Source organism: Mizuhopecten yessoensis, unplaced genomic scaffold, assembly GCF_002113885.1.
Source record: "Mizuhopecten yessoensis strain PY_sf001 unplaced genomic scaffold, ASM211388v2 scaffold6973, whole genome shotgun sequence".
NCBI lineage: Eukaryota > Metazoa > Mollusca > Bivalvia > Pectinida > Pectinidae > Mizuhopecten > Mizuhopecten yessoensis.
The window spans coordinates 182,090-205,724 of record NW_018406817.1 but is presented as its reverse complement, the minus strand read 5'-3'; the positions used below and the strand labels follow the sequence as shown (position 1 = coordinate 205,724).

Here is a 23,635-nt window from a genome sequence, read left to right as displayed (position 1 = left end):
ATGTCTGACACCAAATGTTACCGAACTATCTTTTATAACTTAGTTATCTATATATCAATCTATGTTTTTTGTAGACGGTCCTGGTACTGTTACCCTGTCCCCACCGGACACTACCTACACCAGGACTGAGGGGGGCACGTTACCGGACATCACCTGTACAGCTGACTGTAGACCTGGCTGTACCTTTGTCTGGACAAAACCTGACAACACCAACTTTATTACATCAGCTGTGTTGTCACTGGGACAACTGGATAGGTCAGAACACGGGACGTACAGATGTACGGCTAGGAATGGTGTCAGAGAGTTGACTACAGCTACAAGTGTAACTATATCATGTAAGTTTTCATCTGTGAAATTAATATATTTACTGCTGCTATTTTTACCTGAGCTTAATTACTTCTATTTTTTTAGATTTATTTTTAAAAGCTACTTTTTATCAATGGGAACATTCAACTCCATTGGCTAAATATAAGTGTTTGGATAGTTTTTACCATATTATTTGATACTTTCCTCCGATTTTCCTTATGTTTTGCTTTAACCATAATATAATGTAATGAATGATAAGTGGATACCAGAAGTCTAAACAAAACTGACAGCCATAGGCTCTACCTTTCGTTTTTGTTAAGTCGCTAATTCTGGCCAGAGAACGAAATGACGGACCCACTTCCGTTCGGGGTGCGTGCGCATAAATCAGTCTTGCATGCTAATAGAAAGAAGAATCTCTGACACTCACCTGTGGGTTATATAAAGTCATCTGATACTCTTCTCCAAATAATTATCCATTATTGAAATAATTGCTGAAAACAAAATGTTTATCTCCGGGGCATTCTACGAGTGTTGTTGTTGTGGTGGTGAAATTCGTGCACTTGGTTTGAGCGTTTTAGCAACTCGGATTGAGCATTGAGGTCTGAGGAGAGTTACGCGTGTGAAACACATGTGATTTGAGAATGCACATGTGAAGACTGTCTAGCATTGACGCTGTCTGTAAAAGGAAGAAGTAAATATATATAGTTATAAACCGTATGAGTGATGAAGTGTAACCTCTATTTTGATGTTTCAAACGTGAACGTAATATGACATATCGTGCTTAGGTTGATAACGGTAATGGCTCTGAGACGAGACGATATGTAAAACGTGTATGCTTATCAAACATTTCTGTAACACAGCATGCTATTTCTGGTGTATTTATTTATGAAAATGTAAGAACATGATGTGGTGTTTGGGTTCTTTTGCAATTGATGACGAATACCATATATCTTTGATTTAGTGGGTATTTATTTCCCCTGTATGTGGTACCGGGGATCCACTAGTATAATCTGCCAGGTATGTATATTTCGTAAGTATGTGTATATGGCGATGTTGCCTCTACCAGGAGCAGATAGGAAGTGAATGGAAAAGAAAGGACAGAGAAGCAAATAAAACATTGAAGCGGGAAATATCACGCAATGCGACAGGTATCAGAGGTCAGTTTGTCACTGGTCAAACAGGTATACAACATTCACAATTACGTCACACTCTCATACATTCCATTCAAAACGAAAGTAACACACGAGACTAGGCGACAGCGATTGCGGATGCGGATTACGGATTAAAATCAACGACATATTATTATACAAAGTAATCCTAATTAGACTCAATATATTTTAGTGAATTTTTAGGAATATAAAGAATTAAAATAAATTAACAAATCTAACCGGGTGCCACAATGACACAACTGCCGCTGCTGTAAAACTTGACAAAGAGTTCGCGCCTTGTCAAAATATTATCCGATCCGGTGTAAGGGAAATAACTCTTACGTTGGTAAAGTCGCATTGAGAAATATAATTCAAATATATTCCAAGAACATTTGTGAGATTTTGTGAGATTATGTATATTCAATGTCAGTTAAAAAAGTCACTACATATATTAATAATTATTATTAATATGAATAAAAAATAAACAAAAATAAAAAGAGTACAATGTCTCTTTTCTCCATGCAATGGTTTTCCCACTACTGTTAATTATCCTTCATTTCACAAGCACAAAATGCACCTATTCTTTATTAGAAAGAGGAAAGGGAGAAATGTTTTTAAAGCATCATTTAAGAGGTGATTGATTTTGGAAATTCCAAAGACAACATCCTCACATGACCTGATTTTCAATTAGCAGAATACAGAACACATATCTGAGGTATTATAGTAGATAATGATGCTCAACGTGTTACTGAAGCAATTAAATTTAAAGTGGTGAGCGGCTTTAATGTCGCACTGACATAATTCTAGTTAATACTAAATTGGCGAAGGTCATTTCGTAATTAGCAGGGTTGCATTATGACCCTAAATCAGCAGAGCGGTAAAGAGGTTAAAACTGTAGTGAAGGTCAAATTGTTTAAGCCTGAAAACATTGTTAACGTTATGATAATTATGACGAAGTTTGGTATGACTCACTCTGATACAGACTTCAATATGATGGCCGAAACTGGCGCAGTGCTCCTTAAACATGATGCAAGAAAATGAGTTTTGGCTGTAAGAGCCGCGCAGAAAGGACACAGTGCGGGGCAGTGTATTTGGAAATGATAGACATGTATGTAGCGGAAGTTAGTTGCTATCTCGTTTGCGAAAAAGTGACCAGACATCTGGTACGAAGCTGCTACCACATGCATTCTTCGGGTGTTCAGGTCAATAAACGGCAAAAATATCAAAAAAATATTGAAAAAGTTCAAAAATATGTATCTGTTGTAATAGATAGCTAGATAAATATTAGGGGCAAGGTTTTGCAATGTTGTTTTCAACTGACGATGTAATATTCAAAATCACTGATGAGTATGTTTGCTGCCACCAATAAAAAGACACAGTAACTTTGATATTCAGAGCAAAGAATAAAATACTGGTTCTAACTATTCGGCAAATCAATCTTGATTTTCCATATTTAAGCCTAAAGAAGTTCACTTTGAGATTTTCGATTTTCCCAAGTTGTTTTGCAAAAGAACATCTGCCGTCTCGTCAAAAGACTCCATTACATGAAACGTTGCAGATCATCCAGGAAACAGTCCTCCTTGTGTTGACAAGATAGAGAAACATGACATATGCGCATGCGCAAGCGCATCAAGACGTCACGGAAATGATTAGGAGCTAAATTTGGAATTAAATGTTTTAATTGAACAGAGCAAGTTACCATTCGGCGTAAGGTCGACGCGGCCAAGTATGCGACGATTCTCTAGAACGCAATGGCAGAACACACATTTCGGTGGACGCTGTTTATTATATTATTGGACATGTTTCGTATTATCGGATAAGTTAGGTTTTCGCTTAAGCGCTGCGGGTGAAGCGCTTTCAGAGGTGTCTATCATAGAAATCAATGAAAATAAATTGATTTACAGTATGCGGCATTATAGAGCTTTAAACTTGTGTCAGACATCTAAATAATGTCGTAGCCAAGTCATTAACAATATATTGTCCATCTCTATATGACTGGTTTTTCAATAAAACAAAACATTTGCTAATGACGGCTGCATGTACCTACATTGCATGAGCTTGTGTGAGATAAATTTGGAAATATTTTGCATGACTTAAGAACCATAAATTCATAATGTATTTAAAACGGTAAATATCATATTGGTATTTTGAAGTGTTAAGGGTGTCGAATAACAACAGTATGGGTTTGAAACATGTTGAAATTTTGTACCTTTGTAAAAAACGCAGGTAAACTTTAGTTTTACCCGTCACCCGTTTGATGGAGATTTTGTGTCACGGAGAAAGTAACTGACGAAGTAATACCTGTCACACCTTCGACAAAAATGTTCTGTAGTTTATTTATAGAAATTAGTGTTCGTTAACTTTAGAGTAGAAGTTCTTTTTTCTTTATTTTTTTTTTTTTATTTTCTTTAAAAAAAAGTATGCACTTTCGGCACAAGGTTATTTCATATCAACATCACACTACTCCAATACCACATGACAAAGGTAAACAAATGTGATATTGTTTTACATACTCCAACTCTCGCCTCTGATATACACAATTCAGTTGTAAAGCCCCAGTCACACTGTCACGTTATTGGCCACGGTATACCCCGGTTGTTCCCGGTTTCTTTATAATGTGGCAAACCTTGGTCATCTCTCCAATTTTGACAATCTACGGTGTTGCTGGGGTATTGTTACGGATATCAAGGTGTCAATACGATAGATGACGACACTAATCCGATACCACTACGGACCACTACGATAGGCCAAGATAAATCCAGGTTCCACTACAGTACAATTACTGATTGTCAAGGTATGACTACGGTTTGTCCCTGGTTTCCACGGTTGTGTTACGGTGGCGCTTCGTCATCATCGGTTCCCTCACGGTGTCACTGCGGTAGCGCTTCGGGTTGTCATGTGACACCCCGGGGGCTATATATATTGGAACAAATGTTCTAATTCAAAATCGTTTTTCTTTAATGAACCAAACGAGAAGGAAGTCTCAAACTACTTTAAGCCCCTTTTTGTTTCGTTGCTGAATATCTGGGACCATCACCATGTAGTTTGCAACTTGCTACATGTTCAATTCTAGAAGCCAGTTCATCAGCTGAAGTTTGTTTCTGTGGTTGTTGATGACAAAGTCTATGATGTTACCGTTTCGAAGACTGAAGTTCCATGTGAGTTGAAGCAGATTTTGTTCCCAATTTATAGCACACTGACCCGGAACCGTAACAAACTTTATTCCTGCCGTCACTGCCGTACAGCAAACGTAGTACCACCGTAATATAGACGAAGTGTACTTTGGAAATCATGGAGAAACCGTGGATCGTCGTAGTGTCAAATTAATGGAATCGTAGTAGAAACGGCATATACCGTGTTAGACAACGGTGTACCGTACAGCGGTCGGTGGTGGTCGTAATGACACCATAGTATTGCCGTGAGTCTCCCTAGTGATGCTGTGAGTTGGCATGACTCCCAAACACTACGGTCACCCCCGGATGGCCACGGAAGCTTGCACGGCGGTTTTACGGCGGTTCTTCGGAAAGACCGGTGGTACTACGGTGACACTACATTTTTCTAAATACCGTGGCTCGTCTACGGAAGTACCCGGGTATTTTAGACTGTTTAAAACTACCGTAGCGAGCTACGAATCACCCAGGATAAACACAGATTACCCCAGCGTCAATACGGACTCGCTACGGATTACCCAGGGTTTTTCCCGGTTTACACCACCGTAGCTCACAGTGACTATATACCGGCACAGTGTGACTGGGGCTTTATGTTACACTTCTTACCGGATAACATTACCTAACCTTTAATATCATGACCACTATTTCACAACAACGAGAATTAGTATTTGTATTCTAAACGTGAAATTGAACACTTCATGGAGTCCAAGCTTTATAGAGTATAGCTACCAATACTTAAACATTTCAGATGGTCCTTTAACTGTGATGTTGACCCCGTCGACTACATCCTACACCTTAACAGAAGGACAGACTCTCCCTACCGTCACGTGCTCGTCTGACTGTAACCCAGTATGTGCCTACAGCTGGACAAAGGATGGACAGTCCCACACAACAGGGTCAGATCTCCAGCTCACTAACATACAACGTGGTCAGACGGGCGTATACAGGTGTACGGCCAGTAACGGATACGGTAGTCGGACATCTAGTGACGTCAGTGTTACTGTAAACTGTACGTACTAATAACCGTGACATGATTGTCTCCTGCTAGCTCTGTAATTATCATAGGAATAAAATAGTATGATTTTTCTTTGTTTAGGAAAATACAAAATGGAAGATATTTAATTATTTTTGTATTAATTTACAATATACCATGCTTTTATAACTAATCTCGCCAGTGACTACAAATGATTGACGCTAGAATATTTTTCAGAGGATTATATCTATTACCTCAACAGCCGTATTACGACGTCGTTTGAAAGAAAGTTAACATTAACATTTTAAACTCAAAATAAGTCAATTTTATTGATACTATTTACCTTTTGATTCAATTGAGTTTTCGTCTCAAACAAAACGGTTTGAAATCGTAATGGTTAATTGTCCAAGGGGTAAAAGTGTCCCCCCCCCCTCCGTTAACTCACATTTAGGTGGAAAAAATATTTTTCACTTGATACTGGATCCATGTATTTTTACCATTTGAAAAAAAACAAACGCTTCTCCCTGACAATTGAGTAACAATCATTTGAGGTTACATCAAATATATCGCTCTGGTCACAAACAAGTATAATTTGAAACCAATCATAAAGGTGTTTTTTCTGAAATGAGTCTTAGTCGTGAAGTAGAAATACACTTAAGATATATAAAAATATTGAGATAAACCAGGACTTAAACAGGTGATGGCTAATAAATAGCTCATGTCTGACAATATTGCCGATAGAACAATATAATATTGACCGACACATATAACTGTTTGTATTTAAGCATTACATAGATATTATTATAAGCAATAATTTCACCGGCTATGTATGGTATCCTGCGATCAAGGATACTATTTTGACACTCAACAAACATAAAATACGAAAATTCTAGTCAGTGTGTGATGTGTATGTGTTTATCTTGTAGACGGTCCTGGGGCGTCTATTTCAATTTCTCCAGCGGACACAACCTACACCAGGACTGAGGGGGACACGTTAACGGACATCACCTGTACAGCTGACTGTAGACCTGGCTGTACCTTTGTCTGGATAAAACCTGACAACACCAATTTTACTGCCTCAGCTGTGTTGTCACTGGGTCAACTCGTCAGATCAGAACACGGGACGTACAGATGTACTGCTGGGAATGTTGCCGGAGAGTCAACTACAACTACCAGTGTTATCGTTACAGTACAGTGTAAGTAGCTTAAACTAAATGTTCACCCATCTGAATCAGTAGTACATTGTCCGTTTAGAAAAGAGATGTACATATCAGTTAATTCATTTCTTTAAATCGTAAAATTAACGTTTGCAAAAATATATCAGTGTGAAATTTTGTATGTCACCAATGCATCACCTATGTGTACAGCCTCTGCAAAAGTAAATGACGAAATCATCTGTAGTTAGGGGGCATATAAACAGCTGTAAAACTGAACCATCGGGAGGGGGAAATGAAGGAAGTTATAGACGTACAATTTACAAAGCTGGAGACATCTGATTAGTATAGACATTCAGCTTGCAGTTCGATGAATATGACAACGTCTATGCTTTACATCACACATAGACTCATACACAATGTACCGTTTATTAAAATGGTATTGATTGCAGAGACACTCGCAAATAATCAGTGTATTTGAATAAAAAGTAAATGGTTACATTGGTTTGGTTAACATGTGTTTGTATTGTGGGTAGTTATACAAGTCCGCTACTAATTTTATGTAATAATCAACAGCGTACATGTACATAGATATCACATGAGTGTTCATGTTATATTGAATTTATTGAACAAGTTCAATAATTTGATATGACACGAGCTTTAAAGCAAATTTTTAAATAAGTTAAATAATTTAAATATGACGTACACACGAATGTATGATTATATTTATCACAGAAAACAAGAACAAAACATTTTTTTTTTACATACAAATGGAAGAGACCTGTTTTGCAATCTTAAAGTTACAAATTATTGCATTAGTACATCGAAAAAAACATAAAAAATAAACACGTTTTTATTGAAGACGGTCCTGGTACCTCTATCACCTTGTCTCCACCTGACACTACCTACACCAGGACTGAGGAGGACACGTTACCGGACATCACCTGTACAGCTGACTGTAGACCTGACTGTACCTTTGTCTGGACAAAACCTGACAACACCAACTTTACTGCCTCAGCTGTGTTGTCACTGGGACAACTGGACAGATTAGAACACGGGACGTACAAGTGTACTGCTAGGAATGTTGTTGGAATGTCAAATAAAACAGCAACTGTTACCATACAGTGTAAGTACGATTGGTGTCTTTTGATATGAGCGCAATAAGCAAAGCTTTATATCATCACACTGTCCGTCCCTTTGTCTGTAAGCCAGCTTACATTACCTTGTAACTAGTACCAATGTTTGACCGAATCCTTTGCTTCTGTGTGATTTCTGAGCAGATCTTCTAATATGTTAATCACTGTGTAGGACTGACACCGGATATAGCTAGTACCGAAGCGGGCATCGACGCTAGGCGCAGACAAGCCACGGGATGCGTTCCGATATTTCTGATATTTTCTGGTAGCGTAGAGACAAATAAAGGAGCACAGCAATTATACAATGAACAATGATGTATGTGTTGCAGATGATTTGTAAACTATTTCATGCGATCTTAAGCTATTGGTAAAAAATGACTACAAAGTACGGTACAAAATCATTTACAAAGAAAGAAGAAGAGATGACTATTAAAGTATGACATATACGATGATGAAACGGACGTTACTAGCATATGTAGATGAGACCGGGATAAACATATAATGGTCATATGTCTAAATGTAGTCATTACGATGTAATTAACTTAAATGTTTTTTCGTATGTATACGGCGACAGTTGTTGATACATTTTCAAGTGTACGGCAACTAGCATGTTATCAGTACGGCGAATAGCTGTACTAACATAACTGTGTTTAGAGCGAGCATTTGTACTAGCTACGTTTTATGTTGTTATACCATTGGAGTAACATATTCATGGTGTTGCTTTGTAACACTTTTGAATGATATCGTAAGGGAAGGGGTTAAGAATGTCGAAAGTCTAAGGAATGTCAAGTTAAATATTTCAGGAGTACCCATTTTTCACATGCTATAACACAACTTAAGCTGTGACCTTGACAATAGCGGTGGAGAGTTGAAACTTAAGATTTGACCTTGACAATAGCGGTGGAGAGTTGAAACTTAAGATGTGACCTTGACAAAAGCGGTGGAGAGTTGGAACTTAGGCAGAAGGTGACATACTCTTTCCCTGTCACAACGTCAATATATAAGGGGGAGGGTAACACAAGAAATTTTAAGGCTGATGTAGAGAAAATCTGCACTTATACCTAGATTTGCAAAGAAATACACGATAGTTAAGTTGATATATCCTCAATTTATTCACAGTTATCTGTAAACAGCAAGTGGTGAAGGCAATACAGACGTCTGAAAGTGTTAAATATGTATACCTTTAACAGGCAATGGGAAAAGTCTGTATCACTCCTACTCAAGATTTCAAAGTCTATTCTAACTTTATTTTCATAAACTTTTAATAGACACTTTTAAATTATGGTCTGAAACTTTGTTTTATAATTGGTACTTTAAAAAAATATTTTGCAACCCTAATATTTTGAGGGCTGAAAAATAGACACACAACTATCATTTTGGCCTATCCTTTTAATCTACAGCATATGCAGACTGTTGTTTCTTGTACTCTTTGGTGTTATACAACTTACGTACGATAAGGTGCATGCATTTTACATTGCATGAGATTAACGGTAATCGGGGAACGTTAGTTTCAGTTCAGCTTCACAAAAAGTAATTCTCATTTTAAAAAATATCCCATAAAATCTGACGAAACTAACGCAAGGTATGGGTAATTGTTCAGAAATTATTTGGTTATGCAATAGCGATGCTGTAGAAAAACAAACAATGCCTCATTACATTTTTAGGCGGAGGGACGGGGATCCTTAACAAAATGTATCACATTTAGGCAAAGTGTTCACTTGAATACTGTATATCATATGACCTATCCGCCGTGTACCAGTTATTTTAAACATTCCTATTTGCCGTACAATGTATTGCTATTCTCCGTACACTTAACCAAAATTAGTTATGCCAATATCTAAAGAAAGAAACATAATATAGAGTGACTCCATGTATTATCATGACTGTATAACTATAAGAAATCATCGTAGCATATAAATGAATATAACCCACTGGCAAATGTCAAGTCAAGACATTATTTGCTGTTGCGAATAAAGATTTAGCGGTACTAGGCAGACTGTTTTTGTAAATAATTTGCAACTACACCAAAACAATTACATGCCACCTGTTTCAGATATGAATTCCGTCTATGCTTGACTGTCGTGCTTCTTTATTTGTCTCCACACTACCAGAAAATACAAGAAATACCGGAAAACTTAACGTGATTTGACTACGACCAGCTTCCATGATCGCTTCGGTTCTAGCTATATACGGTGTCAGTCCTACACAGTGTTAATGGCCATGATAGTTTAACCAATTCCTATTAATCGAACTCATTTGAAAAATGTACAGATTTTATTGTCTTAGTTGTTTGACATTTAACACGAAAAATCAATATGATATGTTTTTTACAATAAATATCTATGTCAAGTATGTAGACGCATATACACGTAGTACACACTTATATCTGTGTTTTGACCCACGTTCAAGTTGGCGGAAATCTTCCATAGGAGCAACCTTGATAGCCCTTTGTTTATGCAAGATACTACCTAAATTAAATAACACTAGACTTCTTAGCTATTTACAAAAAATGGTCATGATATTTTAACCCTTATGAAACTTGTGATATTTGTTAGAGATCAAAGTTATTCAAATTAATACTTTCATTTCCTGGTATGAAAGCAGTGTTCACTTTAAACATATTTGCCTTTGGAAACTTCAGAACGAGATTTGTTACACGCTTTGGCAATGGTAGATTGTACATATAGAGGATCTTACATGAGTGACAATGTCATTTTAAATTTGCTATACGCGTTCAATAATTTGATATGACGCGAACCTTTAGGCGAGTGTCATGTCAATTCATTGAACGAGTTTAGTAATTGAATATGACATGGACAAGAATGTAAGATTATATTGATCTCCTAACATTCATAATTTGAATAAAAATTCAAACGCAATTATAATTTTATGTGTTAACAGCTGACTCTATATAGGAAAAACACCAAAGTTTTTCGATCATTGTATAGTCGTTCCGCGCAGTGCAAAGTAGTTTCAGATTTTGTTTTTAAATGAACACTTTAAAAACAAGAAAAGTAATAATGACAAAGTTACCGTTACAAATTCATTTAATATATTAGTAAATGTATAATGTGATATAAAAAATGAAAGATTTCCCTGTAGTGGCCTAGGAATATTCTCCCTCAGTTTTGATTAATCGCAGCACCTGTAGGTTTTATTACATGTGTGTAATACCATATTTATCACGTGACCGTATGACATGTACTATGGGTTTACTATGTGATACATTTTTTGCCCTGTACGTTCGTCCGTAGTAAATACATGGTTATCGGTCAACGTTAAAGGACCGAATATATTCAACATGATTGTTTAAAAGATAATTCACAAAAACTAAAATTCTGATTTCTTTCACAAAGTAGTATGATGATATCAAGTTGTAAACGTGACTTGCTATTGTGGTTATTGGGAAAGGTTAACGGGTAAGAATTAAACCTTGCTTACAACATATCTTATGGATATTTCAACATCATATTTACACCAAAGTATGGTCACATCGATATGAACACATGATAAGACAGTGGTGGCCATCATCCAAAGTTAATGGTTAAAGTCAAAATTAACACATTTCTACTTCTTGACAAAAAAGACATCTTTACAACAGAAACCAAGTTCACTTTATATTTATACAACAGCTTGATAATATCCAGTGTATGCAGGGGTACACGTATTAGAGTCGGTAGTTAAAGGGAGAAAAGGTCACACTGGAAGTCTTAACGGCTTCATCATTGAAAATCTCACATCAATTGCTGTTATATGTTACCAAAAGAGCGCTTTTGCACTTTGACTCTTTACCAAAAAAGCTTGATCACTTAATTCATGATATAATAACTCTTTATTCAAGCATGTTTGCCGACAAATAATCACTTATTATCCTAGCTAATAAACTAAAGATAGAGGTATTTACCCTTTGTAGCCTGAAACGTGACCTTTCAATTTGTGAAATTCTGATGCCGTGATGTGACAACTCTCAACGTGATGAAATGAAAAGAAACAATTTAGTTCCCTGTATAAGTCAAAAGCTTAAGGGGAATAATTTTTCTTAACAGGGATATTACTCGATGGATTTCATTACTTTGGTTATCATTAAGCAGAAATAAAATTTCGTCAAATGGAAAAAAAAACCCGATTAATTTCGCTTTTAATGCTATTTTGACATGACAAAAATAGACAAACTTTTCTTGATAGGATATATATCAAACTAAAATATTAAATGAATATCATATATCTGTATACTTTTTGTATAACTATGTGTTTTATATATTGTAAATTTGTGTTAGGTTTTGGTGGTTGGCTGTAATGAACGTACCTGGTCGTATCTTTAATCTTATTCATATCTTTTTTCAAATCTAATTACTGACAACTGTATAATAAACAGACACTAAAATTATCTAAACATTTTTTCCCAGATGGGCCAGGAGACAGCATCACGTTCGAACCAACGCAAGATAAAATAGAGAGAGTTGAAAACCAGACTGTCCCAAACATAAGTTGTTCTGCTGATTGTAGACCCCCATGTACGTATAGCTGGTCCAAATCAAATAGTATTCGTCCAAATCCGCTGTCTCTGTCAAGGGTTACGAGGAACAACGCTGGGACATACAAGTGTACAGCTAACAACGCCATCAGCAGAGGAACGAAAAGCTGGATTCTAATCGTCAAATGTAAGCATTTATTATGGAAATTGGCTCACATTTAAAAAGTTTATCTTATTTACTCGATGTGCAAAAGTAGATTTAGACTCATCAATACACCTATGTTTTCTATTAGGAACGTAAATTATTTTATTGTTATCTTTCATTCAAACTACAATAAAAATAATTTCTTAAATAAGTGGGTAGGGGTATTTTCAGGGCAACACATATTGTTTTTATGTTGATATCAAAATCTGGTATATAACAGGGGACAGGTTTATTAAAGGTCTCACTTATATATCATATTAAGTGCATTTTTTTAAGTAGATGACTTATTTTATGATATCATTAATATCCTCATTTACTGAATTCCATTTTTTTCATTTTTTTCTCTCTATATAACATATCGTTTTTTTGTCGTTTTAATCCTTTTTGAAAAACAGAAAAAAATGACAAATGTTTAGATCCCTATGCGATTTTTTTTCATAACAGCAGCATCTTTTAATCGTTATAATTCAAATCTTAACCTATTTATATATGTTAATTTGATATTTTCCGTTAATTGGAAGGGAAGTTACTTCGTACTTTTGATAACAATAACATAATTTCAGCAGAGTCTGGTACATTAGTGTTAAAAGCATGACCATGCAAATTGAAGTACTTATTTGAAAATTTGTTTGTAGATGCAGTCCAATACCACTTTTTACATGTACTTGAACATCCACACAGTGTTGAGAGATAAACACAGTGTTGAGAGAAAAACACAAGTTTCTAAGCATCACTTAAATATGTATCCCATGCGTTGTAATGAAATTTACAAGTTGTTTAACAGTTTTCATTACACATTACATGTTTTGGAAGTACAATTATCTTAATACCCCATACCTTCTCCTTCACCGAGCAAATCATGATAAATTGCTTGTCCTGCAAGTCCCCTTATCATTATGTACTTATGGAAACAAATATATCGGTTAGTAATAAATTGTTGCAAGAACTTTATGCTTCATACAGAAACAAGGAAATTATTGTACTGACAAATGCTAAAGCTGCTGTAAACGTCAGATATTTCCCTGCATTATAAATACAAATAAAAATAAAAATAATCATGTTCATTTCAAACACAAAGGCCCTATGTCATCATGACTCTGACCTTTAGAGCCATTTACTATATAACATAGTCACTTCCTAAATAATGTGTGATACAGTCATGTTGTAATTTGCGTATATAAACAATAAAAAGTATAATCAGCTGAAACTACATAAATGATTAACACATCTGTTCGGATATTATTTTGAAATTTCTTAAATGTTTATCATGTAATGCGTTATAATCAAGACAGATAAAAACAAATTACAAGTATAATTTAACCGTTACTATATATACTTCCCTACGTAAATGTCACTAATCACGTCAATCAGGTATGTTTCTTCCTCTTAAAGTTAATCATATATTTTGTTTCTCTGATCTTTAAATCACGTATTCAATTCTAAACTAGAATTTGAGTAATGATTAAGCTCCTATTCAGATCATGAGTCGATTTACTTGTTTTATCTGACGTTTAAGTGGATAAAAGGCTATGCAGCCAAATTGTCGAATTTAAATCAAAACTCTATCATAATGCATAGATACATAAGTAGTTATTCTATATTTCAGTTCCTCCTGAAATAGACAGTCTTGCTTACAACCAAGGAGACGTTGATATGACGGAACACGGATCAAAGACTCTCATTTGTAAGGTGGAGAGTGTCCCATCGTCTACAATAACATGGTACTACAAAAACAATGACACAAAACTGTTTATCGCCACAGATGTACTGGAGAGTAGCTACACCCTGACTACTGCTGGCTGTCTGGACACAGGACTATACACCTGTTCTGCCAGGAACAGTGTCTCTAACACAGCAGTGACCAAGGACATAAGGATCAACGTTTTGTGTATGTTGTATTTTCCATATTGATTCGAAAACCACGAACTTTATATCTGACCGAATTGTTGACGCTAAAAATGATGATTATTCTTTAGTCATTACTAATATATATATCTCTTCGTACCGAAAATACCCCATGTCGACATTCATGCTTGAAAAAAAATATTGCAGCGTTTCACTTGAGCAAAAGCTATGGCCGCCAATCTTAAGCTAGAACCACTAGAATGATCGAAACAGTAAGCAACCGAAACATGCACATAATACAAACGGCGATTTTTTTTATTATTTTCCATCGAAATAAAGCGGCACATTTATTTTAGTTGATTCAATCACAGATAATATTGTTTCTCCGTTTGTCAAATATGTTTAAAATAACGTAGGCAAGTTTTTTGATAAAATGAATAGTCTTTTTTGAAGAAAAAATAATTGCTAATCTTTCCGTCGCCTGCTGCGTCTCGTCTCCAGATTGAGTGGCATAAGACGACCTAAGCTCTAAGGCACAGACGTTTTATCTTTGTGTGAGCTCTTTGTAACAAACAGATTAAAGGGTAACAGTGATGCTATAGTAAAGAAATGTCTAAGCAAAAGGGAAGTATTGAACTTATTTTTTTACCGCGGCGCCTTGTTTATGTCTTTAACCCCTTCACCCCTATGTAACTTTAGCAAACTCTTCCGTGCATTGATCTGGATCAGTCCATTATGGCCTACAGTGGTGATAGGGTTAAAATATTTGGCTCATAAATGTAAAATTTGGCACAAGAAAAATAACTTTGGCGAAAGTTTAAGCGTAAGAATGTTTTAAAGCTGGATTGAATGCATACATTTTCATAGGTGCCATGTTTATTAAAGCAAGAATGCTATTAATAAGCGCCCTGGTCATTTCGTGTGAACCCCTAAGTATCAGACATACCTATCAATATCTATCCATGCTTTCGATAATCAACTTTTTTCTAGATCATGTCAATTCTGTTTGCAATCTGTAAAATGCTATAGTGAAGAAATATCGACATAAACAAGACGCCGCGGTAAAACAATAAGTTTAATACCTCCCCTTAGCTTAGATATCTCTTTACTATAACATCACTATTACCCTTTAATCTGTTTGTTACAAAGAGCTTACACAAAGGTAAAACGCCTGTGTCTCGATTACCTTATGATCCCCTACAATATTTAGATTAAAATGTTTGTGTCCCTAAAATTTCCATGTATTAGATTACATCTGTCTGTGTCTTTTTCCTTGATTTCAGTTTTTTCTTAAAAAAAAATCCAACTAACCCCGAGAAATAGAGAATAAAATTAATTCCTTTAAATTCAAAGATATTGATAAAATGTTTCAATTCAGAATAAATCTAATCATTAAACAAATATTATAGTTTGCTTTTATATGTTAGGTAATATGGTTGGATGTATTAGATAATGATTCCTTAGACCTCTCAATTGTTACGGCTCCTGACCACTGCTTGTCACGTATTGTTTGCTACGTACACAGTGTGCCCATAGGCGTACCATTCACATGGGATTAATGATTGTAACAATAGCGTAACACTAAGTAGTTAATTGGGCAATAAATTCACCATGATACGGCAGCTAGATTGTCACTGTTTACCTTTGTTACAGCTATAAACTGACACATGGCACATTTTTGTAAGATATTGATAGAACAACTGGCATTATTATGCGCCTAAAAGTCGCCAGAACTATTTTTATCAGGAAAATATTATTGTTTTTGCATGTGGCGCTATAGGCGACCGCTGACGTGAACCCTGCACTATTTCGTTTCGCTTTGTAACTAATCACGTAAGTAAAAACAACGTAATCACGGTTTGTGCAGAAGGAAAACAACTCAAACTTTTCTTAAATGTCTTGGTGTAAAATATATGTTAAAATGCTAATTGTGAATTCACTTGAATGATGATAACGTCGATACAACACATTGTCATGTAAATGGCGTACTTCAAGGTACGCTGTAATGTTAACAACGTCGTTGAAGAAAATGCCGTTAGTTTGACAACGTAATGAAAAGAGGCCCGTAAAATTAAGAACGTAAAGAACACGCCCCCAGCTGATTACATACCTAAAGACCTTGTTAGCTTGATAACTCACTCTATTGTAAGCTGTACGCTCAATTACGTCGATTGAACCCGACCGTCAGCTTGAAAACATATTTAAGTGTAGCTAACACAGTTCGTTTCGTCAATAAAAACACAGTTTTAGGTTCATAACGTTACTTACGGTAAAGAAAAACAGTGAATACAAGGAAGCCTGGATTGATCTTGTTGTCCACACTTTTTTAAAAACAAAAAATGTCAAAATACAATCTATTAGATAAATATATATGGACAGGAAATTGAAAGTCCTGAAATAGAACAAATAACAATTGCATCAGCCATGACAAGTTTAGGCGGGGGTAGCTTTACGGAATTGTTTGACGTCCAGATTTTCGCAAAAATAAAAAAAATAAATGGTTGCCTATAGCAACTTATATCCACATTCACCATACAACATCATACTATCATAATGCTAATGAGTTTTCAGCATATTTGTGTGTACCTGAGTGGGTAAGCGGTAGTAGGCATGCATGTATATATAGATGTGTGTGTCTGCATGTTTTTGATACTAAATCGTAGAGTAGTAAGTTGTCTTATTTTTGTTTTAATGCCATCCAAATCAGGTTCGCCGCGCCTTGATCCAAGAGTGTTCACAGACCGAAAGATGGGGTTGGCCACCCATGATAATCTAACTATGAATGCCATGTTTCTGTCAAACCCAGAACCGTCATCGTTCACATGGACTTTCCAGAACTCTTCACATAATTCTTTTACTGAGCTAAACGATGGGACAGACAACTTTGGTATACATAATGCACCTTTTACATCGAACCTGTCAGCTTTGTCAGTGGGAACACGTACGAACATACAGGAGGCCTGGTTTGGATTATATAATGTTACAGCAATAAACAGTGAGGGCAACGGGACAGTCACTTTCATAGTTGCAGCTACAGGTAAATCAATCATTTAGCACAAAACCGGCTTTTTGAATATGTTCCAGTCTCTTTGCCTTGTTTTTCTCTTGGCGTTTTCGTTGTGTTTTTATAGTGTATATTAGATAAATTAATGTGAGTTGAGAGCTTTTACAAACTTAACTAATGGTTCATATCTTGTGCAGGAGTAGTTTGTGATAATAAAGATCACTCTTCCACTTTATTTTAAAACATTACTTTTGAAATATACTTTTAACATGCGGTATCAATTGAATCAACACAGGCAAACTGACATTGTGAAAGCAGTCCTGACGGCTAGACGTTTTGTCTTTTGAGAAAATATGCATTTACTTAAACCAATCCTGATTTTGATCTATTGGTTGGGTTACGTTGTTATGTTCCCTCAGGAAATAGATTTTATTATTCGTATTTATTGTCATGCATGTTACGCAAACTGTAATTGAGCCATGGAGAGATATACATACTATACATGATTCTAATTAAAATAATCTGCAATATGTTTGTATATTTCACATTTCCATGTAAAATGGTTACTCCAAAACAATTGTCTTGTTATCAAGTGTAAATATATTAAGTTTGTGATGTTTTGTATATTACTTGGTTTATCTTTAAATGCCGAATAAGATAATCGTTGCTAATTCTTCCACTGTTTGCTGATCATAGTAATCCTTAATAGAAAGGAAGTTTAATCCAAAATATGAAAAGAAAACAATCTTCCATCTTAATGTTTCCTATAAGCACCTCCGATTGGGTAATTTTTCACCCCCAGGAAAACCAAACCCCCCGTATGAAGGTACAGCTGTGTGTCAAAATACAGATCGTGCCATCTTAAGCTGGAGATCGGCATTCAACGGGGGAGCTGACCAGTTATTCGTTGTTGGAAGAAGGCAAAGTGAAAAGGACAACTTTGTTATTGATCAAACCCTCGACCGAGTCCAGGACCCGGGGCAGCACCGAATCATCAATATAACGGTATTTGGCCTGTCGCCTGGTACACAGCAATTCTTCACAGTGTATGCTGTGAATCCTTTTGGGAACTCGACATTTATTAAGGACGTAAACTGCACTACAAAAGGTGATTACGAACACTTTCGCTTCAATATACATGTACGCTATGAAAAGTAAATAAAAAACAGCCTTAACAAGAACATTGTTCTTTTTCTCTAAGTCACATTTCCGTCATTTTAATTCGTTTGCTATATATTATGAAACAATCTTGATATTCAATATTTGACCTGCATTTGTTTTACTTATATAACGTACATTTTGTCTATATTTTGAATCAGTTACAGAATCCTCCCCCGGGAACTCTCCTTTAGGAGCGATACTTGGCGGAGTGGGTGGATCTGTGGTTGCTATCATTGTTATAGTTGTCATAGTTGTCATCTTTAAAACGAAGAGAAGGACATCTGGAAAAAACACAAGAGGTAAAATCCAGTTGATGATATCTTTACATGTGTCATCGATCTGAACCTTCCTTTGTCATTTACCTCCCGTGGACAAATACATTTCTACACTCTCAACTTTATGCCTTATAGAAAGGGCTATCGCGTTTTTTTCAAATACTTCACTTTTAACCATTAAGTTAATCAAACGTATTTAATCACTATCACTCTTAACCGTTGAGTTGTTCGTGAACATTAATCACTGACTCAAAAAGTTGTAGCAGAATTAAATGTATGATTAAATTTAATAAAAATCTTATGATCTTACAAATGATTGATCAATTAATTTTCAATATTTATATATTATCCATTGTCAGTTCTTCTAAAAATAACTTGACATATTCTCAATAATGCATACATGTACACCGGACATTTTTTATTTGAATATTTGCAATTAACGTTCTTATTGTATTCTATTTGCCACTAGCTTAACTACAAATATTGTATGGTAATAACAAACTGTAGGTTTTACCTCATTTAGATATATCTTTTTACGAATCTACTATCACTCCTCGGTTTTACAAATGTGTACAATTTCTATGTAAGCATGTTTTTCCATTGCTCACAGGTGAATCCGGACAGTAAGTATAATCTTCACATTAACATCTAGTCAGATATTGTGTATCCTGGGTTGACATATTTTTAAATCAAGTACCAGTAAGCAAGTACTAATCTAGTAAAGCAAGTATAGGTAAAAAATTATTTAGCAGAAATGTTCTATTCGTAATAAAGTGTATGTTACCGAATATAATTATGTATACGTTATGGGTTTATGTAATATGTATTAAACTTGTAGTAACGTGCTGTTGATTGTCACCATTGAGTCAAATGCAATAATTAGGTAAAAACAAAGTTTATAAAGAAGCATTCGCCACAATTAGTAATTTGTATAAATGCTTTTGTGGAATACGTTCACTTGAAAAAAGGAAAATAACTTGTTTCAGACAATATATTAGCATTTCATATCAGTTTGCTTGCACTAATAACAATCTGAAATTGCAATAGACACACATACATCACTTGTTTTCTCTTTTAGGAATTTCCCATAAAATCCAGCGACGTTCCTTTTTTATAGAATTCTCAATTTGTTAAATGCGAAATAACTTTGCTATATTAATTTCCAAACGATAACGATGGTCATACCCGAGAACAGTGGTATTTAGACTTAATGAAATAGTTTTTTTTATGTGTTTAACCTATATCTTACAAGAAATTGATTTGAATATTATGTCTGCAATGTTATCGTTTTGCATTTCGACTATCACGCAAACATATGCATCGTTTTTTGTATGCACTCTTTATCGTTGCTTCATGTTAATAATTTAAGTAGCAAACATTGTATCCACTCAACGTGATCACAGTTCAATGTAGTGTAGTGTTATTTAAGATTTATACATTACCGTGTTACTAGACAGGGATATGAAGACCTCAACTTGGAGCAAATTGAACCACCGGCAGTATATGATGAAGTTGCTAATAATCCAATGGGTAAATATAAACTTATCAATTATTGTATTCTTAGTTTATTCGATTAATGAATTTTAACATTCCATGGCACGGAATACAAACAACAATGAAAATGTAAACTCCTGACGTGAGATGGTAGTTTTTTATCGTTTCATATATATATATCATAATGTGATTTACCGTTGTATTTATCTTACGTTCGATGTCGTATTTTTTGTTAATATATCATCTGATAAATCATATTTAAATATACTTTTTATTACTATTTCTGTTCCTATTTTGTACACTTGTTTATTTGATTTTCGACACACAAGATGGTAGATTGTGAAAAAGGTGTATGTAGCACAACCAAAAAGTGTGTATATGTGACGTTTCAATGACAAGTACGGTACATTCGAGTTATCCAGTAATCGATTCGGCTACGCAGTAAGCGTATATACAATTTGTTGGTATATATGTACCGAAATGACTCGATTTAGCTACGCTTTGTTTGATAATTGGTCATAGATGTACGAGAGTCTATGAGCCCCCTCATCTCGTTATGGAGATGACGAAGTACATACCGTACAAGTCAGCGAAACATTACATGAAAACACTTTTTGGTTGTGCTACATACACCGTTTTTCACAGTCCATACCTATCGACATGAAGAAAATACTTAGATATACAAGATGGTATACTCTGCTGGTGTATTTTGTCTAAGGGGTTGTTAGAAATGTTGATTGCCATAGTAAAATTTCTCGCAATCACATTGGTCGGTTCCTTTACAAGTGACCAGTCCTCAAAAACTCATGTAGACTTGTTATAGCCTATATGGAAATTCCCCGGAACCTGTCGTAGCGCATGCGCAAATAGACCGGAACGCGATCTGTTAGACGAAAATAGAAGATGACTGTTGGCGAACGTTTCTCCTCCGTTACAACAAAAAATGACCAAAACTATTCGAGGATAAAGATGATGTTAATATAAAGAAGGTCATTGAATACGCAGTACATGTCCTCCATGCTTATATTAAGAAAAAGAACCTAGACGATGCCTTCAAAAGCTACAATACTGAGCTGTTGAATTAGAAACTGGCTAAATTTTACACGGAGGCTCGCGTACGAAAATCAGAACCTGGAGTTTTTTTTTGTTTCTTTTTTATTATTGTTGAATCATATAATAAAACAGTTATGGGCTTTTGTGCTGGTAAATATGATGTGATATGAACCTGAAAAAGTGATATTGACCTCACCTCGGTAAATATCACTCTTTCAGGTTTATATCACATCATATACACCAGCACAAAAGTCAATAATTGTATATTATCCAGTACTCTTTTAAACTTTGAAAATTTATTAAAGGTGTTTGACGGAACCTCGTACCTCACCTCTCTGTTTCAACAGTAATTAAGACCAATTTCGATTTCCAACTTTTTTACCCTAGCATCACCGATCGGTCCTTGAAGACATACACATACACACATCTGTATGGTGCTGTTTGATTTAATTATAGCATATACACTTTAAAGGTGATACTATCTCTGTGTGTGGGTGGAGGGGGAGGTTGTGAGGGAGTAAGTGTTTGTGTCAGTGTGTGTTTACGGGTGTGCGTGTTCAACGTGAATGATTGCTTTGATCTAATCATTTTAAATTGCAGGCAATCCTAACAATACGGCCGGAAACGAAAGGTAAATACTCACTTCAATCATACTTTTGCCGTATTATGTGTTCTATTGTTATCAGCATCTGCCATGCAACATGTTGATATGAAGGCTTAATCGCTCAGTATACACAATATGAACCCCTTATACACATGATAGTTTTTGTCTAATTCTAAAAAGTAAGTAACAAAAGTTTTGTTAAAATCAATATAGTATGCAGATATTTAAAATGTAATATTTTCCTAATTGAGTCTCCTTAAAAGAAGTTACAACAGTTCATATAATGTCTTGCACTATATTGTATTGTTTTCTATTATGGTTGACTAGTACCAAGACATTAAAGCAATATAAATAAAGCATACAATCATATGAGTCAAATACAAATAAGTAAGTTTATAGTTGTTTACTGCTGATATATACTTTAATTAATTAAAAATACAAAAGTGGTTTTATTATTGATTTTAGTACAGCACACGGACATTCAGAAGCAAACGCGTATGAAAACATTCCACCAAAATCAGGTAATATTTTTTCCACTATTATCTCCGATGTATTATGTGTATCGCCAGGAAATATCAATTTATGACCGACCGCACTCTTCCTTTTTTTTAGGTCTATACATGTTCATTGTTTTGTTATTGTAAACAAAAGAATCGTTAATATTGTTGTTTAGCGTTTACATTGTTTTGTTGAATAGTTAATATAAACATATCAACTAAAAGTTATTTACCAAGTATCGCATTATGTATCACGTTTCCATTAATAACCTTACAATGACCTATGTGTATAAGATAACTCGAACCTAGGCAAAACGTGGGGGCGAGTCAGCGTATTGCCTCGATCTTCACGATCATAAACAGAAACGTTGCGACAAACATGTAAGTGTTACAGTTTAATTTAATTTCAAATTTTGTTTTGTCAACTAATTCACTTTAATGCGTTGAAAAAACATTTTTTACTATCATCAACGGTCTCAACTGTACAAATCGGAATACCGACAAAAAATGGTCCGACAACGCCATTTTATGTATGTGTTCAGAATCCTATGTAATCGAACGGTAAAAAATATTCAAAAAATCAGTATTTAGATTGAAAACATATCATCATATATCACTGAAACATATTGCATGGAGATGGTTTTCATTTAACAATATAACTTATAACTTTCGCCAAGTAGGCTTCAGGTTGCATAACACCAATTCAGCATGCGCCCTCTGATAACGGCACAATATTGTGTATTGCCATTAGTGCTAATATATGTATAGACTATAAAAGCTACTAATTCGCACTTCGTAACGATGTAAAGCCTAACAATACAATTTGTATAACATAACAAGAAAGTTCACGCAACAAGTTTTGTTTTATATCTTATGCTTTGTTATTGTAATGAGGGTGTCGATCTTATGGTCAATACGTATCCCTGAGAAAGAAATCAAAGCCAAATGTGTTCCATTGATGATACGATTTACTGAAAAATACCAAACGTACAAAGACACAGAAAATTGACAAAATCATTGTTTTTGTTCTTATTCTTTGTGTTTTACATCATTTAACTAGCAAATATTTCACTAAGCTGCAATATTATCTGGCGGAAAATGATAGTCATATGATAGAAGCACAAATGTACGATATA

General features: G+C 35.1%; 1 protein-coding gene and 1 long non-coding RNA gene across 2 annotated transcripts; both read left to right on the top strand.

Moving 5' to 3' along the window:
- Positions 1–215: 215 nt before the first annotated feature.
- On the top strand, positions 216–17,465 carry LOC110452936 (carcinoembryonic antigen-related cell adhesion molecule 5-like). The gene is made up of 7 exons (XM_021501696.1): positions 216–335; positions 5,373–5,633; positions 6,524–6,793; positions 7,614–7,877; positions 12,294–12,548; positions 14,173–14,454; positions 17,119–17,465. The coding sequence occupies exons 2-7, from the start codon at positions 5,390–5,392 to the stop codon at positions 17,463–17,465; spliced, it is 1,662 nt and encodes a 553-aa protein (XP_021357371.1). The 5' UTR covers positions 216–335; positions 5,373–5,389.
- Positions 17,466–18,756: 1,291 nt separating this feature from the next.
- Positions 18,757–20,382, top strand: LOC110452933. The gene is made up of 3 exons (XR_002463238.1): positions 18,757–18,875; positions 19,462–19,474; positions 20,305–20,382. It is a non-coding gene; the product is annotated as an uncharacterized LOC110452933 (long non-coding RNA).
- The last annotated feature ends 3,253 nt before the right edge of the window (positions 20,383–23,635 follow it).

Coding starts and splice junctions, on each gene's coding strand:
- LOC110452936 (XM_021501696.1), top strand. CDS start 5,390: ATGTTGACCCCGTCGACTACATCCTACACCTTAACAGAAGGACAGACT. Junction 7,878..12,293: donor AGCAACTGTTACCATACAGT/GTAAGTACGATT, acceptor ATTTTTTCCCAG/ATGGGCCAGGAGACAGCATC. Junction 14,455..17,118: donor CATAAGGATCAACGTTTTGT/GTATGTTGTATT, acceptor CATCCAAATCAG/GTTCGCCGCGCCTTGATCCA.